Below are 18,230 nucleotides of genomic sequence, written 5' to 3'. Positions count from 1 at the left end.
CAACTCTATTTAACTCTTTTTCTGAGATCATTTTATAACAAGGAAATGTATGTAGCTGTGACTATGAATGAATCTAGTCAGAAAGTTATTGAATCTTTTTATGAGTCCAATTTTTTTTAAAGTATGTATGACTTGAGCAACCATCTCACTGTAAATCTCTCCAGTAAAAATCCATTAACAATGACATCAGTGTCTCACTGGAAATCCGGGTACATTTGTACATAAAGATTTTAGTTATGCCTCCAATAATTTGGGCTAGACATCTGAAATTAATAACTCTCAACAGGTCTCTGCTTAAGCTAATAATAAACAAAATGTTGTCGTTTGCTTGTGCTTAACAAGACATATTTTCCAACTAGAGACAATTCAAAGTTAATATTGCAAAAGGATAATCAAGACAAATAAATTAAGTTATTACAATTCTATAAAATTACATTTCTGCCGTGTTTGTCTGTTACAGTTTGTTTGGTGGAAGACATGTTTGTTTGATAAGACCTTGTCTGACATGATGCTATATGAATCATGAAATCTTTTCTAAAACGCCCACGGGACAGACAATAGGGAATCTAACTTACTGTTAAAATTAGATAATATCAGATGTAAAAAAATATGTCAGAAAATCCAGTGCCTGCAAAGGCTTTGCAATATAGTACCCTTGAAAATGCATTACTGTATTAGTCTGAGCACATTCAAAAGGAAAGCTGATATGAAAATGTAAGACAGAAAATAAAACACTGAGATTTATGACTGATAACATTCAAACATTGTAATGACCTCAAGTTTTAAGCTTGATCTTTCACCACACCCTTATGAATCAACACATTACCTTGCTGTAAAATGGCCACCTCCTGTCTCACAGATGTACATTACCACTATAGTAATCACATAAATCCTCATCAGGAATATGAACTTTAGCTCTGTTTTTCAAGTGCTTCATCTCCTTAAATGAATGTCTCTCAATTCAAATATGGAGTAACCACCATGTATATTATGAACATGCATGTATGTGTTCTGAAGATATATTTTAAAGTATTATGTTTCAAATGTCATATAGCCAGTGCCATGGCACAGAGGGATAAAGCTCTGACTATGACCCCAGGTACCTTGTGCTTCATTTGTGGCTCAGATGTTTGAGACACTGGCAAGGGGGGGGGGATTTGCAAGTTGCAGAGGGAATTTACCTGCTGTTCACCATGTTTAATCCCTAGTGGAGGCTAGGAACATCGAGGGGACTTTGGCTGAGATACTGTAAAGGCAAGGTAATATGCCAGCACAATGACATTGTACACCTGCCCCTTGGACCTTATGGAACATATGGATGAAATGGAAGGTAGGGCAAAAGTAAAAAAAAAAAAAACAAACAAAAAAAAAATCTCCAGAGCAGCAGTGTGACATGGTCCCAGGCTACCTCATTCTCCTTGTCAGCCCAAACTCTTACCAGAGTAAGTCCAGTGGTGGCCAGGAGGGTTACGAAGACATAATGAATGAGGAGAGGTACTGTGGTCCACTGATGGTTAGCTGCCAGGAAGAAAAAAGTGAACCAAAAAAAAAAAAAAAATCACAACTTGTATGGGTTGCATTCCCTAAAATGCACAGCACTACAGTATGAGCTGAAGACAGATGCTCACAGAGAGTAGAATGCAGCAAAGCAAATAAGGTGAGAGTTGTTTGTTCTTTTTATAATGAGATGAATTTATCATGGGGTTCCTTCAGGACACTTAACGCTGATAGCTGCAGCTAACTATTTTACTAGAGGTGGGCAGTCATTTTCTTCAAAGTTTGTTTAAGCAAATTATTGATTACTTTATCTTTCAATTCAAATGCACAGATACAAATGTAGTCACAACTTTCAGTCTAAATATACCACTGGTACAAGTGCTCAATCATGTGATATCACCTATTCTCGAAGGTAGGCATTTTATTTAAGCCAGTATTCTGGAAGTTTCTGCAGTGTATCAGCAATACATTATGTGCCCTCTTATCAACCATCCATATTAAACAGTATTAGCTTAGTAGTTTCAGTAAACACCTTATAAAGCCTCACTTACACATAGCTCATCCTAATAATCAGAAGAACAGCTCCTGGAAATTTATGTCTAACTAAAGGTCTATCAGATAAGTTTCTGAACGCCCATTCTAGAAGTATGCCTTTATTTATGAAGGCATTTCTCCACACATCTTTTATAAACTGCACAATAATACACTCAGACTACAGTCACAACAGATTAAACTTCGATAACCTCGGTATACTTCAGAACACAACACTGAATGCGAGCAGGTTTCCATAGCAACAATGAAGAAAGGTGCTCATATTATAGATGGTAATGTAACCTGGTTATATTTTTAGCACATCAGTACATACTAAGGGAAAAAGCACTACACTAAATAACTATATAGCATTCATTTTTTCAAATGCCTCCATTATTAGAATATAGAAAAATACCTTCAAACTAGAATAACTTTCCACTAAGCTATTGTGCTGCTATGTAAACAATGGTGAACACAAAGAAAGCTCACAGAACAGTAATGCTGAGTGAAAAATAAGAATGCAAGGCACCATAAATTGCTAATTAATTTCAGTGAGGTTTCTCAGATCACAGTTACTACCTAAAAGACATATTGCACAAGACAGGTTTCACAGTGATGGAGCTGTCCAATTGATAGAAGACTTATAGAAATTCTAATCAGTAATCTGGTCCTCATTTTAAAATAATTATGCAATAGTACTGACTCAGCCAAGAACTAGCAGACATTAATTTCTCTAGAAGCAGAAAAACTTACTGTGACAATCAGTCCCTTCTCTTGGTAGAATTTGACCAATGGGACAGCGTTTTGCTTGAAATTAGTTAGTCGTCTTTCAGTTGCCCTGGGGTTATCGTCAGGCCTACCCTGCTGTTCTGCCCGCTTCTCCAACCTTTCTTTCAGTCTGTGGTTAGCACAGGCAAGGAAGATCACTAGATCAGGAGTGCAGATCTGTGGAAAGGATCAAGTGCAAGAGTGAGTGCAAGATAAGACAAAACTAAACATTGATGCTGAGTTTCATTATTTTCAGGCAGCATTAAATCACATCAGAAACTATTTCCATCTGATGGACATTTTTTTAAACAAAAATAAAGGTATTTTAAGCAGTGATGAAAAATGGCTAGCTTAAGAAAAAATATTCTGAATTAGATACACTTGTTTAATGTTGCTATTGTCAATAATTAAGATACTTCAAGCAAAGCGGCATACATATTATAAGAAAAAACTTCACTGGGGACTCATAAGAATCCTGTAGAGCAGACTGCAGACCACAGCTTATAAAATTATTAATTACAACAATAACTATCTGAATTTTCAAAGCAGTGATGAAATGCAGATAATGCAAGCATTATATTGAATATGCACATGTATCAAATCCCTCGACTCGAATAATTGCTTACATAAATAAAAGTAATTCTACCTATACAAGGGATGTATTTATTTATTTACAGATTTCTTACCTAGGACAGAACACTGATCTTAGTGGATCATATTCAGGTTCAGCCTGGGGTTTTACAACCAAGCAAATGTATAAGCATTTAAAAATCACAATCTTTGTCTGGCCCAATAAAACCTGAGGACTCTATCTAGTGTTCTTCTGGTGCCCTGCACACTAATACTTTCTTCATCCTCAACTGCTTAGCAGGTTAACATTAACCACTCACTGTGAAACATCATAATCTATGTTCACTAGCTCAATAATCAGCTAGGAGAAATGGAAGTTTAATTATAGAGTTGTACCATGTCACATACATAAAGCCAATTTAGACAATACTGAACACTGTACAAAAGAACTGCTGACATAAACTGAAAGTGCACACACACACACACACACACACACACACACACACACACACACACACACACACACACACACACACACACACACACACATTTAACAGCTGCTATGTTAGACTGCAAAACATTGAAAAACATACACTGAAAGCTAATCAAATGTTTTCAGTGTTAATTTTCCCTTTATGTGTGCGCAGCAGTAACGTTGATATACTGATGCAGAACCACAAAAAAACAAAGCAAAAGCTATAGTGGTAATAACGAACTCAGCCAGCAGCTAGAGAACACAAATCTTTAATCACTATAAGCGCTTTCAGTAGAGACATTCCAATATATACATTCCAATAATTCAATTAATTATGACATCATGCTCCAAATATTCATGCTTTCATGAAAACAGGTTTTAACATCTTTTTTCCGTTTCATGCTTCATTCAACATAATTGGAGCATGATGTCATAATTAATTGAATTATTGGAATGTATATAATGGGCGTGTTGTTGTTCTTTACTTGTCTGATGAAGGTGGGGAAATTGTCTCTACCGAAAGCGCTTACAGTGATTAAAGATTTGTGTTCTCTAGCTGCTGGCTGAGTTCGTTATTACCACTATTGCTTTAACGTTGATATACTACTTGATAAATCTTCAAATGAGAAATTATCAGTACTATACTCATTCTGTGATTACTTTTAACATTTCTGGTAGGTTGCCAGACACTGAAGATGCACCTTAAAATCAAAAAGCAAAAGTGCTAAGGAGGCTCTCGCTGCTTACAAAATTGCGTATTTACTAACATTTAACTAAGGATGGTTGTTTTTTTCTGTGCTTGTAAGCTATATATCAACTGACACTCTGCTTGCTTTATAGGCCAATGGCAGCATCTCGCCATCAGTGTAGCCTCTGCTGTCCATAAAAGCAATTTAGTACAAACAGCATGTACATTGAAGTTCTAACACCAGGGGTAACAGGAATGATTATAGCCCTGTAACACATTACAGGAATGACCGACTCAGGTTGTGCTGGCCTGTGTACAAATGATCAGACTAATCTATTATGGGCTGGTACAAGATTGGTGATCGGGCTAGATAGAAGCAGTTACGGCATGTAGAAGATCCAGGCGAAGGAATGCAAGATGCCCTAGGATGGGGTTGGACTAATGTGCTGTTGTTAGGAGGTTATATGTCAGTGAGGAATAACTAAGTGGAAGTTACTGGGGTCCAGATAGGCACTCAAAATTAAAACTGCTGATTTATGTAGATAACAGTCTATGGTTAGACCAGTTTCAAAGCAGTGTACATAATGCTGGGAGATTTTTGTTCATCTGTATAGATTCCCCTACCTTTATTAAACTTGTACCCAACCATGGAAGACAATTTCATTGACAACTTACTTTCCAAAAATGAGTATTTTTCACCAACTACATTTTATTTCACCTCTCCATTACTAATGCCCATTCTTTTTTATTTTCTACCTGTAATACATTGTTTTGTGGTTCTTTTAGTACCTGAGATGTATGAGATTCTTGATGTCACTGATGCACTCCCATCTCTTGTTTCTAGTCCTGTGCATCATAATCCCACACATTACATTTTCTTACATATTATCAATTTGCAGTTGATTGGTTTCTAACTTCTCAAAGCCAATAACTAAGTTAAGATTTGATCATAGGTCATATGCTTAGCACTGTAGGATAGTTGTCTGTATGAGGCCATCGTACAATATTTTGTGGAATATCTCCTTTTTCCACTGTCTTGTAGTGATGGAGTTAGTATACATAAGTTAGAGGGTGAGGGGGTATGATCTAGCAGGGACCAATGATTATTTTAATCATTGGATGTAGGCTGTAAGGGTTTGGTATTTTTGATCACTTGTGATAGAGCAAGATTTTTTCAAGTGATCAAGTATTGATAACTTATACATTCTTTTTCAAAAGCTATGCCTTTCACATTAGCCATATACTACAAATTTCTGCCACGATATATGTGACATTTGGAAATACAGCTCTAGATTTTAAGCAGTAGTCTAGATGAGGTATCAATGGTATTTTCCTCAGTTATGTGCTTTGTGGAAGAACAGTGCATTAAATGTGCACAACACCAGCAAGAGACGACAATACTACTTAAATTGTATTTAAGTGTATTTAATTTGATAGCCTCTAGTGCTTTATAAACAGCTTGTTTTGTTTCAATATCTGTAATATCTGTAATAATCCACAAAAGACTTATGTAGCTATGGTGGTGGCTTTGGCCCTCAGTTATGTCAAGTTATATACATGAGAGTTTGTGAAGAAGCGAATATTTTAATGCTTTTTATTTTCTTGTATTACATTTATAAATGCTTTACTCATTACATTTTTGTGGTCTAGACTGGGTTGAGAGAAGACCTTAAGTTTTTTACAGTGTTATATCAGGCTGATCATCATATGAAATCATATACATATGAACATATAAACATAGAATGTAATGTAGTGATGAATATTTATGAGCCCATGTAGAGAATGATTTGTGTATTTGAAATGAAATTAAGGGATTTCATTGGTTTAACATTTTAAAAGCAGTATAAATGCAATTAAGACATTGATTCATCTGATGAAGTCTGAATTGTGTGGACGAAAACGCATGGTTGGATTCAAGGCGTTCATGTAGTTGTTATTTGGTGCTGAATAAAGTGTAGATGTTATCCAGTTCGTGCCTGCAGTCTCCGTTATCACAGCATTTCTTCTGATTTTTATCATATGAAATCAACTACAAGTTTTGATCAAAATTATTTTTTTTTCTGTTTAGATTTACTTTTACATAAAAAGGGAGAAGGTCTGCTTAATTCCATAGCTAATAAAGCTGTATCCAGTAATCGCTACCTATCCAACAGCAGCATGCATCCCCTTAGGTAGAAAGAAATATAGTTAAAGGTCAATTTATAACGATTAATAGATTAACACAGAATCACATAGATTATTTGTTGAAGCTAGCAAAATGAAGAAGTAATTCCTTGACAGGGGTAACCCCAAGAACCTTGTTGATGTAGAATACAAACAAGTTTTAGAGGGGAGAAAGGACAAATGCAAACCTTGTATTTTGGATTATGACTGAATCATCTGCTAGAAACCTTAACAATTCTGTAGAAAACAAATAATTAAGCATGAAATTAGACAACTCAAATGATTTAGAAAATATTAGACGTTATAAATAACAACTGGAGAATTTTAAATGTTTTTCCTGGTGCAGCTAAAATACTGGGGGGGGGGGGGTTCCAGGTATGTTTTTGAAAGAGGTAGAACCTTGAAAGAATATTAAATTGTAAATGAAATGTAATAAGTAAGGGCAGAATGAAAAACTGATTGCAGCTGTAATCAGTGTCACTATTTGATTATGGGCAAGTAAGAAATATTGTTAAAGAGGGAATTGTACAGAATAGCAAAAGTATTCAAACTGCAAAGCGGAAACAGCTGCTGCATATTGTGCAATGCATTATATATAGGCAGAACATCAAGACCTTTATTGAAGAGAATTTATGAGGTAATGTATGCTATTAGGAATCATGATGTAAACAATGCACTATTTAAGCATATGGATTACATAGCCAATGATTTTAAATTTGCCATTTTAGAAGAGTTTTTATTTGCTTACAGCAAAGAAGCTATAGAAGAACTGTTATACTAGAATGAGGATGTGTGGCGAGTGAAATTAAATTGTCAAGCACCAGGTTTAAATGACACGGAAAACTTAAAGGTTTATTTAAAAAGGAGATTAGCTAATTGATCTTGTTTATATGACCTATTTTGTTCACATGACTGCTATGCAACTTGTATAAAATGAATATATTTGTTTGTATTTGTCACTGTCTGAAGAAGGATGAAAGTGCTTGCTGTTATATTTTGTTTTTACATATTTATTATTAAAGCAGAACTACATTTATCATCAATTATTTTGAAGATTATTAGAGTTATAATGTTTGAAATAGTGGTTTTCTTGGTACTGTCTAGTTTGTACTTATTTTGTTTCCATACCTATACATTGTAAACATCCTGTCACATTTTTCTGTGGAAGTAAATCACCATTCTGTCATCATCTTGGGTGAAATGTACTGTAAATATTACCTCTATCAATGTATTCTGGACTTACTCCCAATACCTATACATTGTAAACATCCTGTCACATTTTTTGTAAAAGTAAATCACCATTCTGTCATCATCTTGGGTGAAATGATATTACCTCTATCAAGGTATTGTGGACTTACTCCCAATCTGAGCCTGAAGTAGGCACTCAATGGCTCAATGTTCTACCCCAGTTAACAAATGTAAATAAACAGATACATAAATAAGAATACCTTTCCTCCTTTTTCTCTTCTTTTCTCCTCTTTCTCTTTCTCTCACATATCTTACTGAATGTCTTTATGGAGTTTATGTCCTCCAGTCATTCCTGTCGTCAATAGTACAGGTCCACAAGTGTGTCAGTGAAGAAGAGCATTCATAGTTTCAGGAAGTAGTGGGTCCCTGTAATATGCTGCTTCTGATCCCCTCCTTCCTCCTCCCCTGTCCTTTCTACTCAAGATGACCTCTCCACATCTGACTGGTATGTTCCTGTGCAATGGTGTCATGCTCACCTCTCCCTGTAGGTCACCGTGGGGTGAATTCCAGCTTTTCTGTTACCTGGTCATATCCTTTCTTCTCAATTCTATTCACTTCTCTGGCATTACGTCTTAAGAAACATCACAATATTAAGTTTGCTGCTCCTGGTTGTCCAGTACCAGAGTTATCAATAGACACATCCTTGTCCTGCTCACTTGCCTCCAGTTATATTTTGTCCCAGTTATTATTTCATACCAGGACTGATGTGACTGACTTACATGCCATATTCTATATTATTGACCACCATCCTTCTGCCTATTTATTGATCCCTTATACATCCTTCCTTAGATTCTACCCCATCCTCCATTGTTGCACCAGACTTTTTGTTATCATTAAAGAGGCTGATTCTAATCTCTTTTACCTTATAAATGACATGACTAAACAAACTGAAGAGTAGCAGATCCAGAACTGAAACTTGGCTGTACTCAACTAGTCATTTTCTTTGTTTCTGACATCATACTTTCACCAAAGCCCTTTTTGTTTTGTCCTTGAAATATGCATCAGTTTGCTTCCTCTTCATTTTTCTACCCCTCAGCCATTCCATTTACAATAACTCTCACTGTCTGGGACCAAGTCTGTGGGCTTTGGTGGAGTCCAGGTAAATCATATTTATTGGCAGTCCCCTTTCAATTTCTCTTGGATGCAGTCATTACACTAGATCAGGCTTGAGTGACTTATCCATCTGACAGTGAAAACATGTATTTTTTTCTCCTATGATTGGTGTCCTCTAAACAAGTATACAGTATTTACCTTAGAATACTCGGGAAGATTTTCACTGTGTTTGCTTTTAGGCTAATGGGGTAGCAAGCCTCTACTTTATCAGATTTTTCCTGTACAGCCTCACAAAAGGATACCACACTTGCTGCCTTACACCTTAGAGTTAACTCCATAATGGCCAGTAATCTGTTAAATATCATCCTTAGCAGATTTGTCAGTACACTGGTTAGTCTCCTAAGGATACTGAGAAATAGCCCATCTAGTCAATACATTTTATCTTCCTGAGGGTAACCAATACCCCCTGTGAATCCTTTCTGACAAAAGCACTACTTTTTCCAATGTACCCTAGATCCCCCCAGCATGACATCTTCCACTTTCTTATGTTTATACAGACTTTCTGTTCTCACTGCCATGACTGGTATATCTGGACATGACTGTCATTCCTTTCTGCTACATGACTAAAAATGTCTTTGCTCCCCTTCCTAACACCTTCTGCTAACAGTGTTTCAATGTGTGATTTTTGTGCCCTGCCTCCTTTGCTGCTCTTTCTCTTGCCTCTTTGTACTGTTGTTCCACAACTTATGTAGTATCTCCAAACTTTTCTATGTACACTCTTTTGTCCCACTTCATAGTATCACAGGTTTATAGTGCCACACTTTCAGGGAAAAAAAAAAGAACAAATGGAATATACGTGCGGGGTCTGCTTGTGTCTTAAGTGATAAATACAATCTTTTTATTTTGTACTGTTACATTAGAGAGAATCCGTGGTGGTACAGCGGTAGCATTGTTGCCTCACAGCGAGAGGTTCTTCTGTTCTATTCTCGGCTGGAGAACCTTCTGTGCGGAATCTGTATGTCCTCCATGCAGTTGAGTGGCCTACGAAAGAGATGCGTGAATGGGCGTGCCTTTGCTGAAGGTTGGGCGTCGGGCTGGCAACAAAGCTCTATGAAAATCGACTGCCAATCATTAGTGGACCGGAGTTCTGCTGTGGCGACCCTTAACCGGGAAAAAGATGAAAAGACAAAACGAACTGTTACATTAGAGAAGAACTTTCATCACTCAGAAAGTTGTTCACCTGTTTCTCCACCTAATCTACAATGCAGGATTATGATGCAGTACAACTCCCTACTCTCTCTGTCTCTCTCTCTCCACATATATATATACATATACACCTATGGGTACTGGGGCAATCATTAGGAAATATTGATGTAGTTAACTTGTAACATTAATGTTGACAAACAAAATTTGACATGCCTCTGCATATGCTCTGAGAATATTCTTCAAACAATGCAGGTTGTAAAACAGTGTTTTTGTACCCCCATTTGGGAGTTGATCTCTCCATACCACCTTCTAATTATTTATTCCAACTCTGAGATTACACAGTCCCCACGGAAAGAACATATTCCCCATGCTTGGGGATTGTGTGATCTCACACAACAGTTGAACATCTATTTTGTTGATCAACAAAACAGTGGTTGATTTAAACGACAATTGCCTACCACCACATAACCTATATATACAGTACATGTATACACACACACACACACACACACACACACACACACACACACACACACACACACACACACACACACACACACACACACACACACACAAAATTATTTTTTCTCTGAAACCACCTATAAAAAATGATGTTCTATATAATTAAGATTCTTTACTCAAATTTACAGTTTAGTGGAAATGCAAAGTAACCTTTAAGCAGGTGTAATAACTCTCAGTATGTATGTTTAAACCTGTCCTAACTCACAGATTGTGAAATTGAACTTAAGTTATACATTTTGTTTAATCAAAAATCTGCACACAGTTTTGCTGATCTCAAACACAATTTATTTAATAGGCTTGCAAGATTTCCCCTTCCACACAGTGGTGTAAGTCATTGTTTTGTCTGTCATTTGGCATAAAATTATCTTTTGTCTGTTCAAATTGTTTTCAGCCTGCAAAACTATTCTTCTGTGTGAACAATAAATAGACTTGACACCTTTGGGTGCCACTATTAAAATAATGTAGCCACCTATACTGCTGAGCTTGTAGCCAGTGCTACTTTTAAAGGAAGAGGACAGTTCATGTACTAATGTAATTCAGGCTTGTTAAAGCCATTATATCTTTACAGATTATGGCTTTCTTACCCATGAGCATCTTGTGCTCCTTTGCAAATTAATCATTTAAGCATTCTGCTACTGCTACTTTCAGTGAAGACTGACCCATACTGACAGCCTGAGCTATTGATCTCCCATCAGTCATACATCCAACTCTTTTCATTCTCATCCTGAAGTCTGATAAAGGTCTAGCCTTGTCTCTTGTTCTTTTCTATCATAGTTGCTGCGTGTTTTGTTAATTTTCTCAATAATTATACTGGTAGCACTTAACTAGCAGTTAGTTGATGAAAATGATTGCTTCTGATATTCAGAAACAAGCCTAGCTCAGGTCTGTCCCACTACATTCACCCTCACTCTATTCAGGCTCATTTCACTCTCTGACCCTACCCCTAATTCTCAACCACCCCACTGCCTCTGTATTTATGTTATCCATCTCCACACACCTAATCATACTTCGCCAATCAACTTCAACCCTTTGCAGCACTCTTTTGTTCAATTATCTGGCTGTCACATTATCCAGTCAGCTTCTCTAACATTAACCTTTCTCCTGCCAACTACAAGTTCCATCCTCTCTTGTTATTCAAATCACTAGGAGAGTACATTATACAACTTACTTCCACCTACAAATGATGCTTGCTTATCATTTATCATCTCTTTCTCTTGTCTTGCTATTGCCCTTCCCAAAATACAAGTGTTTGCATTATCTTCATTTACCTTCCTGTCACTGTGTCCCCTTAGCACAAATGGTTTCAGATATAGTGCCTTTTTTAGGCAGAGTTCCAAAGACCAAATTACCACCATATCAACTATCAATGCATGCAATCTGAGGGTCATGCTGCTCAATGCTAGAAGTCTAAATCTCAAGATGCATTCACTCAAAGCACTCCTCAAAATGGAGAACATCGACATTTGTGCTGTAACGGAGACCTGGTTTAAAGTGGCAGAAAGCACCCCTGCGCTACCAGGCTATAACTCATTCCACACCTTTTGGCCCCAAAACATGGACCAAAGCTCTGAAGGTGGTGGTGTCTCCATATTCATAAAGGATATGCACACCTCCAGACTAGTAGCCCAGCATAATGCATCTGAGATACTTCAGGTACAACTAACATTGGGTAAGACTGCAATCCGGATCATAGCCTGCTATAGGCCCCCAACCGTGTCCCTAAACTCTCAATCCATGTTCCTAAGCACCCTGGAATCTATCAAGGTCCAACCCAACACTCTCATACTAGGAGACTTCAACTACTCCTCCATCAACTGGAAAAATTACTCAAGCACCAATGCCCTGGCCCAAACGCTTCCTGGAATTCTTCAATTCCAATGCCCTGGACCAGCTCATTCTTTCCCCCAATAGAGGAAGCAACATTCTTCACCTGGTTATAACTAACATGGACAACCACTGCTCTACACCAATAGCCAATTCCTCTCTGATTATCTCCAACCACAAACTAATCACCATGGAAATCCACATCTCACCCACACCCCTCGCAAAGATATCCACCATGAAAAACTTCTCCAAAGCTGACTTTGGACTCCTAAAAACAGAGGTGGCTAACTTCACGGCACCAATGCCAATGGAAAATAGCTGCATGACCACTGAATCATATAGCAATGCACTGTATGAACACATACATAAATGCATGGAACTAGCCATACCCAACAGAACCAAGATACTCTCCTCCAAAAAAGGAAGCCAGTCTGGTGGTCCCCTGCCATACATAAACTCTACAACAGAAGGAAGAAACTGTTGCAGAAAAATGTGAAATTGCAAGACTAGAAAAATTCCATGATTAGTCTCAACAAAAAATTGAGATCCCTCATCAAAACCTCCAAAGCCAGCTATGAAGGCAGAATTTCAGCAGACACTAAAAACATCCACAAAACCTTCTTTAGTTATATCAAGAATTTCCATGGCAATACGCAGATTAGCTATGAGTCATTGCACAATGGTACCTCCTATGATAAGCCAACAGATACTGCCAACATACTGGCCGACAGATTCACTGCCAACTTTACCCCCCCCCCCCAAAGGACCAATCTCAATATCGGAACAATGTTAGGCACCCTGCATTACTGCAGTACAGGTTAAAGCATAAATGAAAAATGAACTGGCACCACATCTGTGTGCTCTGTTCGCTCACAACCTCACTTCAGGCTTTGTCCCTACCAAATTGCGCACTGGTACAGTCATCCTTCTCCATAAAGGAAGAGCGACTACACACTCTGGAAATTATCACCCCATTAGCATGACAAGTCTGATATGTAAGGCTATGGAGCGCATCATCATGGACCTAATTAACAAGGATATAGGGAATCTCCAAACTCTAGATCCCACACAATTTGGTTTTGTGAAAGGTAGATCATGCCTTCTCAACCTGGTTGACTTCTTTGACTCAGTCACCAGAGCGGTTGATGAAGGTAAGGAAGTTCATACAGCCTACCTCATTCTGGCCAAGGCCTTTGATACCATTCCTCACTCAGGAATTATTGATAAACTCACCAAACTAGGGATCATCCCCTATATCATTAGGTGGTTTGCAAATTGGCTCACTGATAGAACCCACAGTGTGAAAGTAGCGGACTCCAAGTCAGACTGCCAACCAGTCACAAGTGGAGTCCCACAGGGATCGATCCTGGGTTCTCTCCTGTTTGGCATCTACTTCTCAGAAGTCTAGGCCAACACAGAGGGACTCTGGCTAACCAAATTCACAGACAACTGCAAGCTGGGAGCTATTATTAACTCCCCAAGTGATGCAGACATCCTACAGAAAGGCCTCACTGAGACCAATGATTGGGTATTGAAACCATGGCCTTAAGCTTAATTCCAAAAAATGCATTGTCATCTCCTTTGGGAAAACCTCAGTTCCAACTAATTACCACATTGATGGGAGTCCACTGAGCACTGTAGGCATTATAATAGATCTGGGGACAAAGGTTGACAGCAACGTCTCCTTCGACCACCACATTGCCACAGTGGTCAGAAAGTCCTTCCATTTGGCACATCTTATTACCAAGGGTTTTGCATCCAGGAAGATAGAGGTCATCATTTCTCTCTACTCTTCCCTCATTAGACCAGTCATAGAGTATAATGCCCCATTTGGCATGTACCTCACTAGACACCTGCAACAGCTGGAGAAGCCACAAAATTACCTCACAAAGAGGATCCTAGGCCTTAAACACATGTCCTGCACAGACAGATTCAAAAAACTCCAGCTATTCTCTGTCTCATATCGTCTACTAAGAGGCGATCTCTGCTTGACTTACAAAGCCATGTCTGACCCAGTTCTGTTAGAAATGCTACATCTAAAGAAATGCAAATCCCTCCACACCACATGCTCCAGAGACCTCAACCTCATTACCACAATTAACAGAACATGCTGGAGGGACAGGCTCATAACCCAGAGACTATTGATGCTCTGGAATAGACTTCCCATTCATGTCAAGCAGAGCACCTCACTAGCCCTCTTCAAGAGAAATCTTGATGAGTGGATGGGAACTAGAAAGCTCACCCCGGGGATTACTCTAGTGGCTCTACTTGATAGAGACACTGGGAACTAATGACAGGTGGCTCAATGCCACGGCACCTCTATGGGCTAGGCTTGTAAAGGCCCCAGCACCATTAGCCTAGTACACACCTATGAACATATAAATCTATGATATGGGTGAATTGCAAAATCCATCTGAAATATTGAAGAATATGTTAGTCAGAAGGGGGTATCCAGACATCTTTCTTGACAACATCTTCAGGGAGGTTTTGCAAAAAAGAATAGGAGGACATTATACCACCATTACTAGGACTAAGTGCGGGAGCACCAGTGGTCAATAACAGTAATAGGGACAACAATAAGCTTAGGAATGCATTAGTATTGACGTTTAATAGTCATTTTTTTTATATAAGTACCACCATTAAGAAGAACTGGAACGTCTTTGGAATAGATTCTGACTATATCAACATAGTGGGGGAAGCCAGATCTGATTACATATAAAAAGGACCTATGTTTTAAAAAATTGTTGGAAAGGGTCAAAAATCCGGAACAAATATGGAAGATGAGCAAATGAGGGCATTGCTCACAGTCAGTGGCAGCTGAAGACTTCAAATCAAAGGGGGGCTGCAGGAGACAACTGAATGGGTGGGGCCAATGGGAAGGGGTGTGGCCTGTCCTTTCAGCCACTCAGTCTCCATATTTCAGGACTTGATTTAGCAAGTCAGAAAATTTCAAATGATAACACACAAAGATCTATGGAGCAGTGCTGTGCCTTAAAAACTTCCATACTAACTAGGTAAATCACACAATAAAACAACTTGCTACAACTCCGAACTATAATATTGTAGATAGTTCTACTTAAACTAGAGCATCAGGCACTGTTCAGAATATAGTTAATTATCTACGTTACAAAGGAGATGTCCTTTTATCTAATATCAGCAGTGAAATCTGTAATAAATTACACAGCAACATTAGAGGCAGTAATACAGCAGCTGAATTCAAGTGGAAAACAAAATTTTAATATACTGTGAAGGTTTGGCCAGGGCAGCAAAACAATACCCTGATGCGCTACCATGAAACTTTACATTAGTTAAAAATGTTCAGGTAAGTATGCCAAATGCTTTTCATAATTATTTACATTTGTATGGTCCCCTACGTATGAACTATTCATTTACTAGCCTTTCTCAAAAACATATGAAATGACTAATGTGCATAATTTTATCATCTTCTGTTAAATTTATGGATATGTACTATAATTAAGTTGGTACGATGGTCCTAACATCACTAATTTCTGTTCCCTGATTAAAAAAATTCTATGAATATACATACACTTAATTTTCAACACAATCTAAGAAAGAAAATAGAATGGTCTAGCTTAAGCTGAAGTTCAAGTTCAAACATTTATTAAGATGGTTCATCATCAATTATTTCAATCTGTCAGTATTTTCATTTAGGACACATTACAACTTGTTACTTTCTGCCATTCAACACAGAATACTTTCAGGAAAAAAGAATAGCTAATATCATATCTTTCCCTTCATTTTAAAATGCCCTCTTTAGTTATGCCATAACTATGAGGGTGTGGGTAAACCTATTCACAGAGTCTCTTTAATAAAAAAAAAACTCTTAATTATGATCAGTAAGAAAAACTGATTCAAAATTCATACCAAATAAGTCAGGATATAATTTTTCTTTTAGATTTACATAAATCAGGCAGTCTGCCATAGCATGTGTTAGCTGTTCAACCTTCTACATAGAGCAAACAGATGATTCACACTTAGCACTAGCCCATACTCCAGCTAATTATCACTTATCGTGCTGTATTTCATATTTATAATGCATATGTGCACACTTCCTTAGAAAGCAGGGTGTATTAGCATACTTATTTGTTACTCCTTATCAATGGCTGAGTATAGCACGTATAACTGTCCACATAAATCTGAAGTAATTCAATGCCCAAAAGGATCTTATTGCTTTTTTTCATACTGGGGGCTGTACCTGTGATTCAACATTCAACATAATATTTTTGATAATTACAACCTTAAATGAGCTCATCCATTGAGTCATAATATATGTTCCACTCTCTCTGTGTTGCTGGACCTCTTTTAACTATTTTCTTTCTGCTAGCTGTTTTTCTATTCTGATACATCTATATATCCAGCAAAAAAAAATATTTTGTACTTAGTACTTACCACATTTTTCAGCACTTTATATACTGAAGAAAACATGCTCTCTATAGTGGTACATCCCAAACATCAGTAATGTATGTTACTAGAGGATTGACCAATGAGCAGATGCAGCCATTCCCAGTTTAACTTTACTATATTCCCTTTGCAGATTCCATAATGTATTCTTAGAGAATATGACAGTAAGGTCAAAACATTCACAGATAAGTTTTTTGTCCCTTAATCTGAACTGCCTTGCATTTTTATTTTACATAGTATCAAACCATTCACACAACCTGAAAGTTGTAGATGCATTTCTCATTCCTTCATTTATTGTACTAAGCCACACAGATTTATACACTCAGGCAAAAATGGAGGCACTAAACTTTCCCTAGAGAAACACACACACAGCCACAATCTGGCATGCACACACATACACACACACACACACACACACACACACACACACACACACACACACACACACACACATACACAGCCACAATCTGGCATGCATGCATACACACACACACCCACACACACACACACACACACACACACACACACACACACACACACACACACACACACACACACGCGCACTGTACCTGCAGTAATGATAAAATCCACATCTTCTTCCTCTTCAGCACACCCCATACCTGCAGTAAACTCCACAGCAGTAACGATAAAATCCACAGATTCTTCCTCTTGAGCGCACCCTGTACCTGCAGTAAACTCTACAGCAGTAATGATAAAATCCACAGCTTCTTCCTCTTGAGCACACCCCATACCTGCAGTAAACTCCACAGCTTCTTAAGTCTGCTTTTGCACCAGAATGCACACTTCCGGGTTCCCGGCTCTTTGTTCCTTCCAGAGAACGTTCCGAGACTGCTGACTCTGCAGTCCGACCCCCCTTCCAGTATATGCGGTTAGCACTGCATAGTCTTCTGGGGAATCAGCAGTCTGCTGCCTTCTTCCTGAAGTCAGACTGATAAGGCAGCAGTCCGGATTCACATTCTATAGGATTGGTAGGATTGTACCATTTGTGGTTCACAGCTGGGGGGGGGGGGGGGGAGCTGCAGTCTGATATCATGAGCCGCCACTGCTCACAGTGTAAATTTATTTTAGAACTAAGTGAAGTCGAGCATGTGAATTATGGTATAATAAAACTTTATAAGAAGTACAGTTGTAGCACAAAGCGTGTGGTGCACCTCACCTTATGTCAAACGTGCACATGTTTTTATATAAGAAAAAACAAGAACAGTTTTAGAAACAGGGTTTATCAACACCATTACGATATAC

At 38.0% G+C, this 18,230-nt stretch overlaps 1 protein-coding gene across 1 annotated transcript in view; it reads right to left on the bottom strand.

The window, feature by feature from the left end:
- LOC122814248 (adenylate kinase isoenzyme 5-like) overlaps positions 1–17,717 on the bottom strand; it is a 2,798,058-nt gene extending 2,780,341 nt beyond the window's left edge. Inside the window, exons 1-2 of the mRNA XM_044086846.1 lie at positions 17,537–17,717; positions 2,782–2,987 (exon numbers count right to left, since the gene is read on the bottom strand). Of these exons, the coding sequence (XP_043942781.1) occupies positions 2,782–2,987; positions 17,537–17,717 (387 nt within the window). The remainder of the gene's footprint in view (positions 1–2,781; positions 2,988–17,536) is intronic.
- Positions 17,718–18,230: the final 513 nt, after the last annotated feature.

The sequence above is a fragment of the Protopterus annectens genome, chromosome 10.part0 (assembly GCF_019279795.1).
Source record: "Protopterus annectens isolate FY-2018-M chromosome 10.part0, PAN1.0, whole genome shotgun sequence".
NCBI classification, from domain to species: Eukaryota; Metazoa; Chordata; order Ceratodontiformes; family Protopteridae; genus Protopterus; species Protopterus annectens.
Note: the sequence above shows the minus strand (reverse complement) of the source record. Positions and strands in the feature narration are given on the sequence as shown.